The sequence below is a fragment of the Cajanus cajan genome, chromosome 2 (genome assembly GCF_000230855.2).
Source record: "Cajanus cajan strain Asha chromosome 2, NIPB_CcT2T_4, whole genome shotgun sequence".
NCBI classification, from domain to species: domain Eukaryota; kingdom Viridiplantae; phylum Streptophyta; class Magnoliopsida; order Fabales; family Fabaceae; genus Cajanus; species Cajanus cajan.
In genome coordinates this window covers 45,664,229-45,685,082 of record NC_138518.1, presented here as the reverse complement: position 1 = coordinate 45,685,082, position 20,854 = coordinate 45,664,229, and the positions used below count along the sequence as shown (strand labels likewise).

Here is a 20,854-nt window from a genome sequence, read left to right as displayed (position 1 = left end):
TTATCTTTTTTCATTATACGTTTATAAGGATGAAAATAAGTCAGATCTTAAACAGGGGTTTATGACCCTTTTAAAGTCTGATTTGACCTTTGTAACACCATGAGATTTTTCTAATAATAATAATAATAATAATTAATTAGGGAGATGATAATGATTTGCTTTTATTTTGTGATTAATATTTTTTATTTTATACATTTTAATTAAGATAAGAAGGGATTTAGAGAAAAACAAGAAGGAGTCATCAGAGAGGAGTTAAGGACATAGATCTGATACCTTGTATCACTCCCGATAAGGGGGAGTGAGAACACTCATTTCTGGAGATTGCGGGTATGCATGAAGGGTAAATGGATTGACCCAAGTTTTTTGTTTGATGAAATGTTATGTGCATTTGATGGGATTTGTTGAGTAGATTCTGAATATGTATTTTATTTGATGATCATTAGATGTTTTAGAGTAATTAATTAGGTACTCAAAGGGGTTAGAACCCTAAAGGAGAAGAATTTGAAGAATTTTACGGGTAAAGGTTGTAGAAGCTAAAATTTGTGAATTTTCTAGATGTAAAATTGATTATAACTTGTATGATTGTTTTTGGGTGATGTTTGTTTCAAGATTTTGTTACGTTGTTGATGTGTTTGCGTCCTGGTTCGCACGTGGTGCTAGGGTCAAGTGCTCGATGTCGGGCGTGGTTTGCACGTGGCGTTGAGGTCAGGTGTTCGACGCCAAGCGTGCCTTCATCTGTATGAAACATTGTCTGTGCTAGCATTGGCGGGAAAATGTCCATGTCAGACTCTGAGGATTGTGTTGCTCTCTATTATGGCTTAACATCGGGTGTGAGGTGTGACGCAACGTGCAAGAGGTTTTGGTTGCTCTTTGTTGTGGCTTAAAGTCGGTTATGGCTTGGCGAAGCCGGGAGAGAGAGTGGGTGCTCTCTGCCTTGACTTAAAGTCGGGTGTGGGTTTTCAAGCCTGACGTGGATTATCAAGAGGCTCGCTTTGATGTTTAAAATATGTTATTATGATGTTTATGATTGATTACATGATGAGGAATGTATACACACACACACACACACACACACACACACACACACACACACATATATATATATATATATATATATATATATGTGTGTGTGTGTGTGTGTGTGTGTCTAATGAATGATGATTTTTATCTTGATGGGTGACATTTGACATGGATGAATCATAAGATGTTCATGATGTATTGATATGAAAGCATTTGCATGATGGTGACATACATCCTATTTGCATGATTATGTGATTCTAGTGGGAACCTGTTGATGTTCTGGTGGGAACACTTCTGTTTGGTGGCCTATGGTTAACTCAGGAATTAGGTGCCAATTGTATATTCTTGGTGATGATGGTCGAGTACTCGATGCATTTAGATGTAAGTGCACATCGCATTGCATTTATGTATATGTGATTGTGATGGAATGGTTGATGTTTACAAGAGGAATTGAAGTATGAATGGTTGATATTATAGTTGAAGTATGAATTGTTATTATTATATTTCAAATTATTAATTGTTGTTATTATATTTTTTTTATCATGAAGGGGTGGGACATCGAGGGTTGCAACCCATTTCCTATAGAGTGAGATTTTTCTCACTCCTTGGTTGTTGTTGGTATGTCCTTTGTATGTTTTACAGACAAGGATCTTTAGTCTTGGGAGGAACATGATGAGATCTAGGTGTGTGTGGAACTCTGATGCCATTGTGATACTGGGATTAGAGTAGTTAAAAATTATGTTAACTTTTTTGATTTTAGTTCAAGTACATTAAAGATGTAATTGTTATTTAATCTTCAGATGACCTGTTTACTTTCTTTATGACTTTAAATGAGGATGATTTCATATTTTACGAGTTACATATATATATATTTAATTGGTGTCATTCTTGGGGTAGATGGGTGTAACAGCCCGATTTTCACAGATTGTACGAAGGCCTAAAAGCCCAATATGGGTAATTTAGTAGCCCAGAATAGTCGTTCCCAAACTAGAACGGGTCGTTCTAAACTACTAAAAATACCTATTTTTGGTAGCCCAGAACGGGCCATTTCCCAAATTGGAACGAGCCATTCTAAACCACCAAAATGGCCTATAACCCTAGTTGGGAACGGGTCGTTCTAAAGTTGAGAACGGGTCGTTCCAAACATGATCGTTATGGGTTATAATGTAACCCCAAAATGGGTCGTTCTGGTTTTAGAACGGGTCGTTCTGGATGTGAAATTTTACACATGACAAAGAGTTCAGAACGGGCCGTTCCGGGTTTGAAACGGGTCGTTCCGGCCACTCTTGATGCCTATAAATAGAGCGCTCTGACACTCCCAAAAAGCACACTTTTCAGTTCTGACTTCTTTCATTTCTGACTTCTTTTCCTTCTACATCCTCTAAAGACCGAGGGAAACCCAGAGGAAGAGACCAACCAGATCCTGCTCTAGTTTCAGCTACTGCTTCTTGAGGTACGGGGAAAAATAGGAGATTTATGTGTAGAGTCACATGAGAAAATGGGTGGAGAAGAGTTCTTGTGAAATTTTTAATAATTTTCTAATTATTTCTGTTTGAAGAATTATTGGTATTATGAGATTCCGTATGTGTTTAGGATTATGAATATATGATTAATTTGTAAAAATGATGCTCTGGAAGAGAGAACGAAATCGTAGAAAAGTGTCTGTGAGTTAGGTTTTGGAAAATTGGGGGTTTTACTATTTGAGTTAAGATTTTGCTAAATTGATGATTCTATTAGGTTTTATATTAATTTATAAATATTATTGTTACATTATTTGGTAAAATTGATGATCTAGATATGAAATGTGGTGTTCTGCCTTCGTACAAATGTATACATTATATCTACTATTTTAATATTGAATTGATAAAATGATGTGAGTATGTTGACATGAAATGACATGTTGATGTGATGTGATTGTGGTTCCTCACACATATTACCAGGGATGAGACGACATTGGGTAAGTGATGCTACAGGGATGGCGTGCCCCTGACATAGTGTGAGATGAGTGAGAAAATTAACACGTATCACTTATGTCTAGAGTGACACGACCTTGAGGTGGCGTGACCGTTGGCATAGTGTTAATTGCAAGATTTGTGATAGATTGGTGTGATTGTGAAATTGTGATGTGAATATGATGCATGATTGATAGAATTAGAATGTATGGATATGCTTGTAAAGACTTCATTAATTAATGAGTTATAATGAGATTACATTGTGGTGTGTTTGTATGTGCTTTGCATATAGATGTTTTCTTTTCTCACCGTATAATTTGTGGATGTTTTAGGTGAGGAAGATCCGGCTTTGAGTGACACATCTAGAATGCCAACAATTGAATTGTGAGTGTGCTCTGGTATTGTGACATCAGGGCAGAGGATTCTAGGATATAAATTTTTATATGGATTTGAAATTGTATTTATTATTTTGAAAACAATTTGTAAACTCTTAAGTTTTACTTTCCAAGTTTTATTTTCAATTATTTTAGATATTGAAGAACTATTATGAAGGTTTTATGTGAACCTTTTTACCAACGTTGAAAATTTTATTCTTTAGTTTATTTACATTGTTACAATATATATGTGTTGGAGTAGTAAGGGTGTCACAATCTCTTTAATTAAAATGTCAAGTTTAGGTTTTTTTTTATTTTAAAAATTATTTATTTAAAAAGTTACGTTTAGGCTTATAAAAAAATTTGTTAGGTCTAATAGGTCAATTTATTTATCTATATAATATAATAAAAAAACTAAAATACATATATTATTAATAATATAAATAAACAAATAATCTTTACAAAAAAAATTGTATTAGTATTAAACTAATTGTATTGAATAACCGTGTTGTAACAGCCCAAGCAACCCGCATGTAGATATTGTCCGCTTTGGCCGCAGCCCTCACGGATTTGTTCTTGGCGATGGCACGCATGCCACCCCAAAACGCGTCTACACAAGGAAGGTATCCACACCCATATATATGGCATGCTTCGTTCCCCTTCCTAACCGATGTGGGACTATATCCACCCCCCCTCAAGGGAGTCCAGCGCCCTCGCTGGCACACCGATCCGGGCCCCGGCTCTGATACCAATGTAACAGCCCAAGCAACCCGCATGTAGATATTGTCCGCTTTGGCCGCAGCCCTCACGGATTTGTTCTTGGCGATGGCACGCATGCCACCCCAAAACGCGTCTACACAAGGAAGGTATCCACACCCATATATATGGCATGCCATATATATGGGTGTGGATACCTTCCTTGTGAGGAGGCCTTTTGGGGTGGCATGCGTGTCATCGCCAAGAGCAAAACCGTGCGGCCGTGGGCCAAAGCGGACAATATCCTCATGCGGGTTGCTTGGGCTGTTACATTGGTATCAGAGCCGGGACCCGGGCAGGTGTGCCAGCGAGGGCGCTGGACTCCCTTGAGGGGGGGTGGATATAGTCCCACATCGGTTAGGAAGGCGAACGAAGCATGCCATATATATGGGTGTGGATACCTTCCTTGTGAGGAGGCCTTTTGGGGTGGCATGCGTGTCATCGCCAAGAGCAAAACCGTGCGGCCGTGGGCCAAAGCGGACAATATCCTCATGCGGGTTGCTTGGGCTGTTACACGTGTAATCTTTCTAAATTACTAAATTTTGTTATAGTTAAACTCATAATCTAACCGAGTATTATCATAACTATTTTAACTTTTTAAAATAGGAGTCAATTATTGAAAGTATGTAAAATGAGATAATTAAAATAATTAGAAAGTTTTTCGTTTTAATAAGATTAATCTCTTTTATGATAGCCTTTGTATGAGTGTATGTAAGTGTACATAGATGTACATGTCCCTTTAATAGAAAATAATTTAATCTATTCTCTTTTTATGACATTGTATATGTATTTGATACCTCTAAGATCACCTCATGTACAATAGTTTTTTTTTAGTTTGTAAATTGTTATCATAACTATTTTAGATTGTTAAAATATGAGTCGATTATTTAGAATATACCAAAATAAATATCGGAAACATTTAAAATAGTTTTTTTTTATATGATCATTCATTTTTCTTTAAAGAGTGTATATTAACATACGTGACTGCACATAAATTGTCCCTTTAATAAAAAATGATTCACTTTTTTTTTTCTCTTTATGACATTGTATATACTTAAAATTTTAAATTTTAATAATATTGAGTAAATTATATTTTATCACGTAAATTAAAAAATAACTTGCAATGAAATATTTAAAAATAAATTTGTTTACTTTTAAAAATTAAGTTCATTAGTCTAATTAATTAATATTGTTAATATGAAATAAATTAATAAGTCAGGTCAGACTTTAAAAAGATCAAGTCAAACTTATAATAAAAATCTATGATACTTTGGCTTTAATTTTGTAAAATAGACCTGAACTATATATTCAAAGTCTGACCTGACTTAACTTGTATATTCAAAGTCTGTTTTATTTTTATCTCTATAGGTTTATAAGTTTATAACTTATGTGTGAGTGTGCGTCAACATACATGGTTAAACATGAATTATCTTTTTAATAGAAAATAATTCATTTTTTCTCTTATATTTCTTTTGAAATTTAAATTTTATTAATATTGAGTGAACTATATTTTAAAAATAAATTTATTTATATAATATAATAAAAAAAATTAATATACATAGATTTCTAAAAATATAAATTAAAAATATTTATAAAAAAAATAAATTATCAATATTTAAAATATTAGTTTTACACATTATTATTTTTTTCTTTATAAATTTATAAGTTTACATTTTATACGTGAATATACATCAACATACATAGTTATGTATGAATTGTCTCATAAATAGAAAATGATTCACTCTTTCTCTATATTTCTTTTAGAATTTTAATTTTAATAATATTGAGCAAACTATATTTTAAAATAAATGTTAGATTTTTAAAAATTAAGATTATTGGTGTAATTAACATTATTTATATAAATAGACTAATAAATTATGTCAGACTTTAAAAATGTTAGATCAAACTTATAAAAAAAGTTTATGATAAATCATAGGTCGAATTTTAACTTTAATTTTGTATAACAGGTCAAACCTATATATTTAAAGTCTAATATAACTTTATCTATTTTCATCCTTAATAATATGCATATCATAATTAAATTAAACAAATATTAATAATTTTATATCAAAATTATTTCATAACTGTGGTTAAAAATTACTACTAATAATAAATGAATAACTTAAATAGATGCATGAATAATGAATATTTTTTTACCATTTACAAATGAGACAAGTGTGATAAAAATGATTAAATATTTATATTTTTATCTTGTATTTTTTATATTATTTTTAATATTTAAAAAAATAACATTAATTATAAATTTAAAAGTTAATGTCAAATTTTTATTTTTAATATTTTAATATTAAATACAAATTTAATGTTATTTGTAATATTTATTTATTTATTTTTAAAAAACTCACAAATATCCGAGAGGCATCAGATACCCCTAAAAAAATAATATTTCAATATTATTTCTTGTTGTGCATTTGTTACGTTCAGAAAATGTAAATAACAGATTACATTGTAGTTTTTTGAAGTTATAAATAGCTCTTCTTTTGACTTGAAAAAAAACACACTATAATTCATGGAAAAATCATCCCTTCCTCTTTTAGATTTTTTTTCTTGTACTACTAAATAATATTTTGAAGGGGGCGTTCTTAATTTACTAAAAATGTTTTGCAGATAGTAATACCTAAAAATAATTACTACAAAGTATCATACACAAATATATTATATACCAGTGTGTTATCTTATAAAATGCATTAATTATAATTTTAACATTACAAGAAAATAGGCTTTTAGACCATAATATTTAGCATTATAAATTTAAAAAATCATCCTAGAATAATTTAGCGATGATATTTTGATTTATATCGTCATGATATGTGAGTTATTATTAAATTAGTAATAATATTTTAGATGTCATAAAATGTTATGTTTATTGTGATAAAAATATTGTCATTGACATTTATATATAATAGTGATAAAAATCAAATTATCACAAATATATAGGATTAGTGACTATTTATTCATCATTATTAAGATTTTTTTAATAACAATGATTATCATTATTAGTGTAAAATAATGTTTTTGTCACAACTAAAATTTATTTTTAATTATTAACATTTTATTATTATATTTTCTCAAATAAATATTGTTTATTTATTATTGAATTATTTTTAAATGTCATAATGATGCACCGTGCAATAATTTTTTAAGATTTTAAATTAAATGTCAAATAAAGTGCAATTAAATAATTTAAATATAATCAAAATTTAAGTATAATATTGAATATAAATTAATATTACATCCTTTATGACAAAAACTAAAACATAATAATACACTATGATGTTATATATAAATTTAAAACATAAGACATTTAGTAATTAGTATGTCACTATAAAATCGATGACATTACATAATTCTTGAGTTAAACAAAAAATAATTCTAAAATAACAGTAAAAAGTAGGCATGACAATCTAATTCGTCCCTGTAGGTACTTGCCCGAACCCGTCCCGATTTGGATAGAGAAAACCTGTGTTTATCGGGTTCAAATTTTCCCCGATTGATAAAATTGGGGGCGAGGGCAGGGACGAGGATGTTAATACCCACCTCGTGCCCGCGCCCGCCCCGGCCCTGTCCCGCTTAATAATATAATTAAAAAGTTATTTTTATATATATAAACCAAAATTAGAAATATTTATATGTAAAAATTTATATTATTTTTCTTTTCTTTTATTTTTTTTAAAATTGTTCATATTTATTTAAAAGAAAAAAGAAAAAAAAATAGGAGCGGGGGCGGGGGGCAGGGGGCGGGGAAACCCGAACCTTGCCGAGGGCAGGGATGGAGACCTAGATTTTACTCCTGACGGGTATCGGGGGCGGGAAACATAAAACTCGCCCCAGCTCTCCCCATTGCCATGCCTAGTAAAAAGTAGCATTTGATAGTAATAGCTTTTCTTGGTGAATTTTGGTCTTAAAAAAAACCAAAATTAGTATGTTAATAAAATAAAGTAATTTAAAGTCCATCCATTTCTTTGTCTTAAAATTTAACAATCTTAATACCGTTAACAATTTTGTAAAACTAATGCAATATGAATATAAAGGTTTCTGTGTATCATTATACAAATTACCATAAAATGTGTGCGTTTAAAAGAATTAGTTTCAACATCACGGATCATGTTCTTCAATTGATTCTCCATCTCTAAATTAACTTGTGTTCTTGTGTTTGAAACATTTATACATATGACATGTCTAACAATTCATCATGTTATGTTCATATTGTGCAAATTTTTAGGAACTCATCACACAAAACATGTTATTGTATTGTCTTTATTGAATGCTTTTGCAAATTGAAACAATTCACACAAGAACAATAAGACATCCCATTACTATCTGTAACATTAAAATGAAGCAATTAATTCATAAGGATAGTAGAGTCTTCCTTTACTATCTATAACATTCTTTTGTGCAAACAAAAGAAACTCTTCCAATTTATTATCATATTTGACAATTGAGAGTAAACAATTGATCCAACTCTGATCCATCATTATGTTCATCTGACATAATTCATGTAAACCTCATGTTTTAATACAAGGTGTGATCCAACCCATTTAGGGTGATAATTCTTTATACTTAAAAAGGTCAAGTATCCTATACATTGAATTTGACAAAATTTCGACAACATTTAACATTGGTCTTTAAATATACAAAATGAAAGTGACGTCATCGAATCCACCACAATCAAGTATCTACCGAAAGAATAACAAGAAATACAATAAACTAAAATCTTATCAAATTTAAAATGAAACTCAACATCTACATATATATTAATGAACTATAAAAATATATATTTTCTTAAACTATCCAAATGGGCAATTCAAGACCTAATATAATGATTATACATTAAATGGGTAAACATTATATTAAATCTCAACTGGGAACTAAGGTTCACCTACAATTGATCAATCCTAACAACTATAATACAATTAAAACATATTTATAAATAAACACACCAATTAATTTAAATTTGTTTTTAAATATATTATTGTATAATTAAGAGTACCTAAAATAATATTAGTTTATAGGTGTCTAAAACAAACACTTTAAAGTAAATTTTAAATAAACTCAAATTATCTTATGAATTTATTTAACTATCTACATTATAGATGTAAATCTATGTTAAGTCAGACGAAGCAATTCCAAGAGAAGTTTTGAATATGAAAAATATAATATATACTGTTATTACTAAACTGGGTAACAGTGTTTTAGATATGTATAAGAGCAGGATCAAGCAAAACAAGGATCTGACAAAACAAGCCAAATACAACAAGAATCATGGCGTACGTATTAGTCGATAATGAACACCAAACGAAGATACGCCAAGAATAATCCAGAGCAAAATAGAAGAATTCAAAAACAAGAACAAAATAAAAACCAAGACAAAGTTGGCTTAAGCACCAAATAAACATAAGACGAAGTTCAAGGATCAATCATATATACTTAAGTCAACAAGACAATCATCAATCGCTGGATAACACAAGACGAAGAAACTTCCAGACGGAATAAAAATTATTCACCCTCAAGACTAATCAGACGAGATGAAAAGGTCAAAGTCTAATTCTTAGACGGAGACTCAATCTTCCAGGCGCAAACGAAGCATGATGAAAAGCGTCTAGAGTCCACTAGTCACAACGAGGAAGATCATACATCATCTCCATTTATAAGAAAAGCGCACGAAGTTATCAAAGTTATGAATCGAAAGAAGAAAAATATAAGAGGGTGAATCCGCAAACCAAAGCTATGTGTGTCAGGACAAGTACAACTGCTTTTCAGAAAAAGGTAACCCCTCCGCAGCTACAATGACAGAAAAAGGACAAAAATACCTAGGTCATGATTGAAGTCAGAAAAATAAAAGGAACAATTTATGCAAAAGACTTCACACGAAATACAGATTGAGCAAGCAAAACATTTAACAGAAAATCAAACGCATTAAATGAACAAGATATGAGTAGCCATAAACAAATGTTCATCTGCATCAACGGAAAGCCCCGCCTTAACGGACATATTCAAATTCAAATAATGGGCAGATCCATCACAAGGCTATAAAGAGCAAGCTCCGAGAAGAAAATAAGCAGAAGAGAAAAGCAACAGGCAATAAGCCAAAAACAAGCATAAAAAACAACCTTACTTCTCTTCTTGTGAAAAAGTTGAATATCCGAGTAAAACTAAGATAGCTTATCTTAGGGAGTATAGAAATCAGTTTATCCTCTCTGTGAGAGTTACATACACACTCTAAACACATTCTTGTAAAACTAAGGTTGAAAATCTTAGTGAGTGTAGAAACCAGTTTATCCTCTCTACGAGAGTCATATACACACTCAAAACATCTATCATCTGTAAAGCCTGAAGAGGCTAGCAAAAGAATACTTGTGGAACTAGAAGTGGTTTAAGAATACTAGCATCAACAAGTGAAGTTGACGAACCAGGAGTGGTTAAGAATGCTTGGGCAACCAGAAGTGGTTTAAGAATACTAGCGTCAGCAAATGAGGTTGACGAACCAGAAGTGGTCGAGAATACTTGTAACCCGTTGTGATTAGTGGAACCCTTCAGTTGAAGGAGACTGGATGTATCTCAGAATGAGTGAACCAATATAAAAACTCTTTGCACTTTTGTTTAACTTAGAAATGCAGTTTCACTCATATTGACTCGTCACTTTGAAAAACTTTGTCTTTTACTATCTATCTTCAAAATAATATTTAGACGAACTCATATTTGTTTGACTAAGAAAATATTTTTTGAACAGACGATAGAACTTCGGACGAATAGTTCCTTTTAATCAACCTTGCACTTTCCTTATGCAGCTGAAACATTATTTTCTAACGGAAAGTAGCACCCTTGCGAAAATGTTTGTAAAAATCCTTCGTAAACACATATTCAAGCCCCTTTTCTATGTGTGTTTCACTAAACTTCAATTGGTATTAGAGCTTGACCCCTAGGGTTGAGCATCTAACACTATAGGGGAATGATCATGGAAAACGAAGGACAGACAGTAAATCGCCCACCTCTCTTCAGAGGAACCAACTACGACTACTGCAGACAAAGAATAATCGCATTCTTGGACGCTTGTCATATAGACATGTGGGAGGCAGTAGAACATGGAGACTACACTCCACATGATGATGCTGGCAGGGAGATACCCAAGGGACGTTGGAATGAAAATAAAAAGCAAAGGTTTATGCTAAACTCCAAAGCCAGAAACACACTCATGTGTGCTCTAACCGAGGAAGAATATACCAAAGAACACAAATTCAGGAGCGCCAAACAAATGTGGGATACCCTTGCCATAACCTATGTGGGATCTCTAGAGGTAAAATGCAACAAGTTAAGCTTGTTGGTCCTTAAGTATGAACTCTTCGAGATGGAGGAAAACGAATCTATCCAAGCTATGTTTGGAAGATTTCAAACTATTGTTAATGAACTCTCTTTTCTAGGTAGGACTTATGATAATTTTGATCATATTGACAAATTACTTCGTAGTCTACCCAGGAAATGGAGACCTCAGGTCATGGTTCTGAGAGCATCCAAGGATCTTGAAAAGCTCTCATTGGAAGAACTAGTTGGACTACTCAAAGTCCATAAGATGGAGCTACAATAAGATGAAGCAGGACGAAAATAGAAGTCCATTGCACTAAGTGTACAAAAGAAAAAACCAACTTCATCATCATCTAAAGCATTGAAGGAAAATGAAGCATCTGACAAAAGCTGTGATGAGGAGATGTGTGATTTAGACGATGAGATATCCCTTTTGTCTAGAAAAATATACTCCATGATGAAGAAAAAGGGAGGATTGCTCTGGAAAAAAATACAACAAAAACCCAAGAGAGAAAACACAACCATTGTGTTATGAATGCAAGAAACCTGGACACTACAAAATAGAATGTCCAGAGTTAGAAAAAGAAAGAGAGAAAGAAAAAAAAGAAATCAACCCATCACAAGAAGAAAGCCATGATGGCCAACTGGGAAGATCTGGACATGACATCATTTGAGGATGATGAATAGGTGAACATATGTCTAATGGCAAACATAGACTCATCATCTGAATCTGATGATGAAGAAGTTAGTAAGTATGATTTTGTAGAACTCCAGCATGCTTACAATCAACTTTTAACTGATTCTGCTAAAATCTCTACTGCATATAAAGAACAAAAGAAAAGAATTTCTAAACTGGCTGAAGAAAATCTTTTACTTAAGAATGAGATTACTAAATTATCGAAAGAATCAGAGAAAAGACTTGAAGAAATTAATATACTAAAATCTTATCTATCAAAGTTTACTTGAGGAGCTAAGAATCTTGAAGATCTTTTGAAATATTCTAAGAGTAAAAATGACAAGTCTAGGTTAGGGTATGTTAATTCTGAATCTGAAAAAACAAGTAAATTTGCATATGCTATATACAATGGGCATTTCACGCCTAAGTGTAGTCACATGCACAAGAAGGGGTATTCCAAAACCTCAAACACTAACATTTATGGACCCAAATCCATTTGGGTACCAAAGACTGAGATAATACCTGTTGTAGATTTGTTCAACAAGAAAAAGAAGTGTCCAGTCATGGTACCTGGATAGTGGCTACTCGTGACACATGACGGGCGAAATGTTTATGTTCTTAGACCTCAGGTCTAAGAAAGGAGGCCTAGTCACATTCGGAGGAGGACAGAAAGGAAAAATCATAGGAATAGGTAAAATAGGTATAAATTCCTCTATCATCATTAATAACGTCCTATACGTTAAAGGATTAACACATAACCTACTGAGTATAAGTCAATTATGCGACAATGGTTACAAAATTTCCTTCAACAAAAATAAATGTACTGTTAGTCAAACTGATTCTTCTATTTTGTTTACTGCTAACATATGCAATAACTTATACAAAATAATGCCTAATGAACTAGAAGATCAAAATATTGATTGTCTAGTATCTTATGAAAACTAGTGGTTGTGGCACAAGAAGCTTGGTCATGCAAGCCTGAGATTAATCTCAAAGATGAAAAAGCATAACCTCGTAAGAGGTCTGCTGAGTCTTGTGTACCAATCAAATAGCATATGTGAAGCATGTCAAAAGGGGAAAAAAGTTAAAAGTTTGTTTGAAAGTAAAAATCATGTTTCAACCTCAAGACCTCTAGAACTACTCCACATAGATCTATTTGATCCCACTAGAACTGCATCCGTTAGTGGTAAAAGATACGGACTAGTCATTGTTGATGACTATACTAAATGGACATGGGTGCTGTTTATAACCCATAAGGATGATTCCTTCAAAGTATTCCATGTATTCTGTAAAAGAGTTCAAAATAAAAAAGGAATATCAATTGCGTCTATAAGAAGTGATCATGGAGGAGAATTTGAAAATGAGCAATTTCAAAATTTTTGTGAAGAAAATGGAATTAAACACAATTTTTCAACTCCTAAAACTCCCCAACAAAATGGAGTTGTAGAAAGAAAGAATCGCTCTTTACAAGAAATTGCAAGAACCTAACTAAACGATTTTTCAACTCCCAATCATTTCTGGGCAGAAGTAGTTAATACTTCCTGCTATATACAAAACAGAATATATCTTAGACCCATTTTGAAGAAAACTCCATATGAATTGTGGAAGGGACGAGAACCCAACATATCATACTTTCATCCATTCGGATGCAAATGCTTTATTTTAAATACTAAAGATAACTTAGGAAAATTTGACTCAAAAACCGATGAAGGTATCCTACTTGGATACTCTGAAAGGTCAAGAGCCTATAGAGTCTTCAACAATAGAACCAAAACTGTTGAAGAAGCCATTCACGTTAAGTTTGAAGAAAATAAGCCTAATAAAGAAATATCAGAGCTAGGAACCTTCTTTGAAAATATGCAAGTAAATAAAAATCAGTCAAAGGAAGATGAGTCTGGAAGAATTGAAGCTCAACAGGACGATAAAGAGGAAATAGAGCCCGTAAATAGAAACTGGAAGGTGAAGGCACATCATCCTCAAGAGCAAATCATTGGCGAAGAAAAAGATGTAGTAAGGACGAGAAGCTCATTCAAAACCCAAGCACAAATCGCTCTACTGTCTCAAATTGAACCAAAAACCACGGATGAAGCCCTATCAGACGAAAGCTGGGTCCAAGCCATGCAGGAAGAACTTACTCAGTTCCAAAAGAATGACGTCTAGAAGCTTGTGCAAGCACCAAAAGACAGGTCAATCATCGAAACAAAATGGGTATACAGAAACAAGCTAGACGAATCCGGAAATGTGGTAAGAAACAAAGTAAGGTTAGTTGCAAAAGGATATTCACAACAGGAAGGTATAGACTTCACTAAAACTTTTGCACCTGTTGCTAGAATAGAAGCTATTAGAATATTGCTTGCCTTTGCTGCTTGCACTAGTATGAAATTGTATCAAATGGATGTTAAAAGCATTTTAAATGGAACAATTTCAGAAAAAGTGTACGTAAACAAGCCCTTTGGTTTTGAAAACGACCTGCTTCTGTTTCATGTCTTCAAATTAAACAAAGCTCTGTATGGACTTAAACAAGCACCACGTGCGTGGTACGATAAATTGAGCTCTTTTCTAACAAGCAATAATTTCATAAGGGGAAATATTGGCAACACACTTTTTAGGAAAGAAACAAAAGAAGATTCCATAATAGTTCAAATTTATGTAGATGACATAATATTTGGAGCTACTAATGATAACCTCTGTCAAGAGTTTTCTAAGCTGATGAAGGATGAATTTGAGATGAGCATGATGGGAGAACTGAAGTTCTTTCTAGGACTTCAAATCGTTTAGTCAGACAAAGGAATCAAGATTCATCAAACGAAGTATACAAAAAAACTACTAAAGAAATATAAGATGGATGATGCAAAACCAATGAAGACACCAATGCATCCATCCTCAACTCTGGGTCTGGACGAAGACTCACCAGATGTAGATAGAACCATGTACCGAGGAATGGTAGGCTAACTCCTATTCCTAACAACATCCAGACCTGACATTATATTTAGCATCTACGTCTGTGCCAGATTTCAAGTAAAACTTAAGGAGGTGCATTTACAAGTTGTTAAACATATTTTGAGATATCTTAAAGGAATAGCCAACCTAGGAATTAACTTCTATAGAAGCCAGAATTTTTCCCTGTTAGGTTATTGTGATGCAGATTACGTAGGGGACAAATGGGAGAGAAAAAGAACTAATGGAGGGTGTCATTTTCTTGGTCACTGCTTGGTCTCATGGACTCGTAAAGGCAAAGCACGATTACCTTATCAACTTGCGAAGCAGAGTATGTAGCCGCAGGACACTGCCTCATGCAGCTGTTTTGGATCAAACATCTACTGGAAGACTACGACATCTATGAAAGTAGTATCCCTGTACTTTGTGATAACACTGCTGCTATTAACATTTCTAAAAATCCTGTTTTGCATTCTAGGACTAAACATATTAAGATTAAACATCATTTCATTAGAGATCATGTGCAAAAAGGAACCTTCGATCTAGTATATGTTAAAACAGAGGAACAACTAGCTGATATCTTACCAAACCTCTTCAATAAGATAGATATATTTGGCTAAGAGATAGGCTAGGCATGGAGCTGATAGGCGAGTAACAACTTACTGCTAATCAACCCTATTTTTTTTATGATTACAAAGGGGGAGAAATCGAAATAAATTTATCAACCCTATCTATATTGGAGTAATCTAGTAAGGGGGAGAGCACATACTAAGGGGGAGAAGCCTTAGGTATTAGCACCTTAATCATGAATATTTAGAAATCAAACTGATGTATGAATTGCATGAACTGATTGAAACCATTTTATATCTAAAATGATCTGATAGATTATATTGGTCATCATCTGATAGATTATATTTGTCATCATCAAAAAGAGGGAGATTGTTAAGTCAGACGAAGCAATTCCCAGAAAAGTTTTGAATATGACAAATATAATACATATTGTTATTACTAATCTGGGTAGTAGTGTTTCAGATATGTATAAGAGTAGGATCAAGCAAAACAAGGATCCGACAAAACAAGCCAAATATAACAAGACTCATGGCATACGTATCAGTCGATAATGAACACCAAACGAAGATACGCCAAGAATAATCCAGAGCAAAATAGAAGAATTCAAAAACAAGAGCAAAATAAGAACCAAGATAAAGTTGGCTCAAGCACCAAATAAACATCAGACAAAGGTCATGGATCAATCATATATACTTAAGTCAAGAAGACAATCATCAGTCGCTGAATAACACAAGACGAAGAAACATTCAAGACGAAATAAAAATTATTCATCCTCAAGACTGATCAGACGAGATGAAAAGGTCAAAGTCTAATTCTTAGACAGAGACTCAATCTTCCAAACGCAAATGAAGCATGATGAAAAGCGTCTAGAGTCTACTAGTCACAACGAGGAAGATTATACATCATCTCTCATCTCCATTTATAAGAAAAGCGCACGAAGTTATCAATGTTATGAATTGAAAGAAGAAAAATACAAGAGGGTGAGTCCGCAAGTCAAAGCTGTGTGTATCAGGAGAAGTACAACTGCTTTCCAAAAAAAGGCAACCCCTCCGTAGCTACAATGACAGAAAAAGGACAAACATACCTAGGTCATGATTGAAGTCAGAAACAAAAGGGAACAATTTATGCAAAAGACTTCACATGAAATACAGATTGAGCAAGCAAAGCATTTAATGCAAAATCAAACGCATTAAATGAACAAGATATGAGTAGCCATAAACGAATGTTCATCTGCACCAACGGAAAGCCCCGCCTCAACGGACATATTCAAATTCAAATAACAGGCAAATCCATCACAAGGCTATAAAGAGCAAGCTCCGATAAGAAAAGAAGCAGAAGAGAACAACAAGCAATAAGCCAAAAACAAGCATAAAAAACAACCTTACCTCTCTTCTTGTGAAAAAGTTGAATATCCGAGTAAAACTAAGATAGCTTATCTTAGGGAGTGTAGAAATCAGTTTATCCTCTCTGTGAGAGTTACATACACACTCTAAACACATTCTTGTAAAACTAAGGTTGAAAACCTTAGTGAGTGTAGAAACCAGTTTATCCTCTCTGCAAGAGTCATATACACACTCAAAACATTTATCGTCTGTAAAGCCTGAAGAGACTACCAAAAGAATACTCACTACTACAATAACAACATTTTACATCAGTTCTTTTGACTATTCTACATCGGTTTTGAAACCAATGTAGCTATAGATGACATAGAATGTGTAAGATATTCTACATCGATTCTTGAACCGTTGTAGAAAGTGAACAAAACTACTTCAGGTCTTTTATCACCCGATGTAAAATGTTGAGAAATAGTACATAAGCATTAACGTGGTTGAAGTAATTTTTTATTTATCAAAACTAATTTTTAGCATTTAACGTGGTTGAAGTAATTTTTTATTTATCAAAACTAATTTTTAGCATGCTTTTAATCCCTGTGATAGCAGGCTTTTTATCCTTTTTTATTATATAAAACCATTTTCCATTATTATTAATTAATTCATCTTATATATCATTAGTTTCTTTATTTACATCGTAGAAACTATACAATTTATGCAACAATTATTACTGAATATTGAGAATTGAAATCCAAAATTAACCATAAAATGACAAGTACATGGTATTATGATTTTGATTAAGTTACGAGCTTATGAACATTCAAGTTTTGGCACACGTCAAATAAGTCCTCAAATGGGGAAAATTACAAACTAACTAGAATATAAAAAGAATGGAACCAAACATTAGAACCCCTGAAAAGTCACAAAGCATGCCACCAAGAAACCCACAAAGCATGCCTCCAAGATTTCTATTAGAAGACGATTGTTCTTGCCTTTGAAGCCAATTAAAGATCCTTTACTGCTTCTTCCCATTGACCGAGCATTGCTCATGCCATGCCACGTGACTTGTATCCTTTAGTAGAATTAGGATTAATCTGGGTAAAAAATATAAAATAAAAAAGTAGAAGTAGAGGGCTATACAATACAGTTTTATAAAGAGAGGATTCAACATTTACGAGACTGACAACCTAAAGAATTATGTAAGGAAAATATTTAGTTTAACAAATACAATTAAAAATTATATTTTGCCTTCTATTTTATCATATGTGACGATGTGAAAATTTCAACTATGCTCACCACGCAATTAGTATTTCACGTCAAGGGTATAAAACTGTAGCATTTTATCATATTAACAAAGAATACCTAAATGAAAAATAAGGGTCACATACATTCATGAAGAGTTACAAAGTACAATGAAACTTGTAATAAATGGTCAAATATAATTGCTTTCTAATTCCCACAATATAATTGCAATGTGAAAATATCTTACAAAGCATATGTTGAATAAGGAGACTTACATCATTATCATAATAGTTTGCTAGTGTTGTGAACAATTTCTCTATCTCACACCTAATGATAGACAAAAAAATTAATAGTTGCCTCGTGAAGCAATTTGTGACTAATAGATGGAGAAGTTGAAACTTACATGGTGTAGATTAGAAGAAAAAGAAATTGAGAATCTTGATTTTACATTTCTGATTAAATGTCCCCTCTCTATATAATGTCCCCACTTTGTAATGCATGAGTTGATAAGTGCATAATTTCACAGGTTCTTCAACACATATCTTCCACGGCATAGGCGTCAAAGCAGTTTGCCTATGGTAACAAACAAAACCAAATTATAAAATTCATATTCAAAGGTTTAATAAGGGCACTAACAAGATTAATTATTATACATAAGTATTACTTGCTTGAATACTAAAAAGAAAAAGGATTATCCTGTGTGTCCATGATATAAAGTGGACTTATATTTGTACCAATGCCTAATTTTGTCAGGCCATATGTAGAAGGTTAATAAGTTACATTTTATATAGTCAAGTAACAAATGGTGCATTGCTTCTGATGACTCAAGTTCTAAAAGTGCCCATTTATCTAATAATATATGCCAATTAATGATAGAAATAAGATCTCAATCCAACCATTAATAAACCAACACTATATTCTAAAAGAGTTTATGTGCCCGAAGAGTTTAGCTTTTACAAAAAGAAAACTAAAAGTAAAGACAACATAGGGTGAGGTTCCCTCACATCTTGTAGATAATAAGGTCGGCTTTAATGGGATAAAGACCATGTAATATGTATCATAAAGGTCAAAGTGTTACTCAAAAGAATAGTTAAGACAATGGCCACAACATGTCAGTAACCTACAAATACTCTGAATTTTATTGGTACTTTTCAATCCAGCCCTCATCCAGAAATATTCTAAATCTACTTCCAAGTAACCTACAAATACTCATAAACACACATGTCAGTGGAGCTTCGAGTATCCTCGCAAAAAAGAAGAAAATAAAAATAGGCAATAAAGAATCTAAATAGACAAAGAAGAAAATTTATAAGGATCTAAATAATTAAGAAAGAAGTAAATAAGGATCTAAATTCATAAGAATCTAAAAACTTTAAATCTGCAACAAAGAAGAAAATAAAATAGACAACAAATAATCTAAATAATTCATAAGGATATAAGGCCTATCAATGGAGATTTGAGTATCTTCACAAAGAATCTAAATACAAATCTAGTCAAATGTAGAGCTGAAAAAATTAAATAAACAAATGAGGGGAAAATGGAATCAATTCTTTCTAGTAGAAATTGAACATCCAACTTGATTACAGAAGAAATAAGCCAGTGAAGTTACCTTGCACAACCTCACCATCGCATTTGATGTAAGACAAGTCAAGATCCTCCGTTGGCGTCATTGCACACCTTTTCCCCATCATTGGAGATCTCAAAACATGGATGATCCTTCTCTTTCAACTTCTTAATTGAATTCAAATTCCAATTACAGAGAAAAAAATAAGTGAATCCATACCGTAGCAAGAAAAAAGCACAAAAACAAGAAACTAGAGTTGCAATTACTGAATGCAAACCTAATAAAGTGCGACGTGACTTATGAACTAAGTAGAGGGATGGACGAGCTTTTAGCGATGGAATAGAAGTTGGAGCGTCTCGAGAAGCCATGGAAACGTGTAACCCCTCTGACATCTCCAATTGGCTCAAAACCATGCTCTCCAATTTTGACACCCTCCCTTTGGAGGATCCAGAAACGGAATCTACCTCCTTTGACTCTGACCTAAAGGTTATTTCAAGAAATAAATCTATGGCTCTATAGTGACGTGAACAAAACAAAGATAAAAATAAAACCATCTGATTGGTTAACTCTGGCTGGTTTGAAGTATCAGGGGCACAAATTAGCATTTCCAGACATCCTAAAGGAGATGCAGTTCGACCGTCACATAGCACTGACATCTATGATTAGACCAGAGCTGCAGGGCTGAAATGTCAGAAATGTAGGAAGTCTTAACATTAACGACAAACTCCTACATTATGTCTACGTCCATATATTGGCTCCCAGATCAAGTAAATTTTCCCAACTCTTGCAGGAAGACATTTTTCTGTTATGGGCCTTAAAGAATAACATTTTGATCAACTGGCCCCATTATATCATGCAACACATGGTCAAATGCAAGGACAATGGGATGCCTCTTCCATACCCCATTTTAATTTCACACATTTTGGTTGTTTATGGCATATACTTATCAATTGATGTTGCAGTCGAATTAGGGTGGACACATTTTTTAATAAAAATACCATGAAAAAATTAAATGTCGTGAATGTCAATGGGGTATGGATACATGGCAGGGATAATCATCATCATGGCCAAAATGTTGAAGACGAAGACCATGCAATGCCTGAGGACCATGCTGA

General features: G+C 33.0%; 1 protein-coding gene and 1 long non-coding RNA gene across 3 annotated transcripts; one reads left to right on the top strand and one right to left on the bottom strand.

Annotated features, from left to right (window-relative positions):
* Positions 1-11,075: 11,075 nt before the first annotated feature.
* On the top strand, positions 11,076-11,702 carry LOC145954957 (uncharacterized). The gene has a single exon (XM_083069651.1). It carries the CDS (start codon positions 11,076-11,078, stop codon positions 11,700-11,702), a length of 627 nt encoding a protein of 208 aa, XP_082925777.1.
* A 5,230-nt stretch (positions 11,703-16,932) lies between these two features.
* LOC114915325 (uncharacterized) lies at positions 16,933-20,188 on the bottom strand. 2 transcript variants are annotated; one of them, XR_014431914.1, is made up of 5 exons: positions 20,017-20,188; positions 19,785-19,906; positions 18,579-18,748; positions 18,451-18,502; positions 16,933-18,027 (listed from the first exon to the last, which is right to left on the bottom strand). It is a non-coding gene; the product is annotated as an uncharacterized LOC114915325 (long non-coding RNA). The 2 variants fall into 2 exon arrangements; XR_014431913.1 differs by having other exon boundaries at positions 16,936-18,027; positions 19,785-19,903.
* Between the last annotated feature and the right edge of the window lie 666 nt (positions 20,189-20,854).

Excerpts from the sequence above, each read along its gene's own strand:
- LOC145954957 (XM_083069651.1), top strand. The coding sequence starts at position 11,076 with ATGGAAAACGAAGGACAGACAGTAAATCGCCCACCTCTCTTCAGAGGA.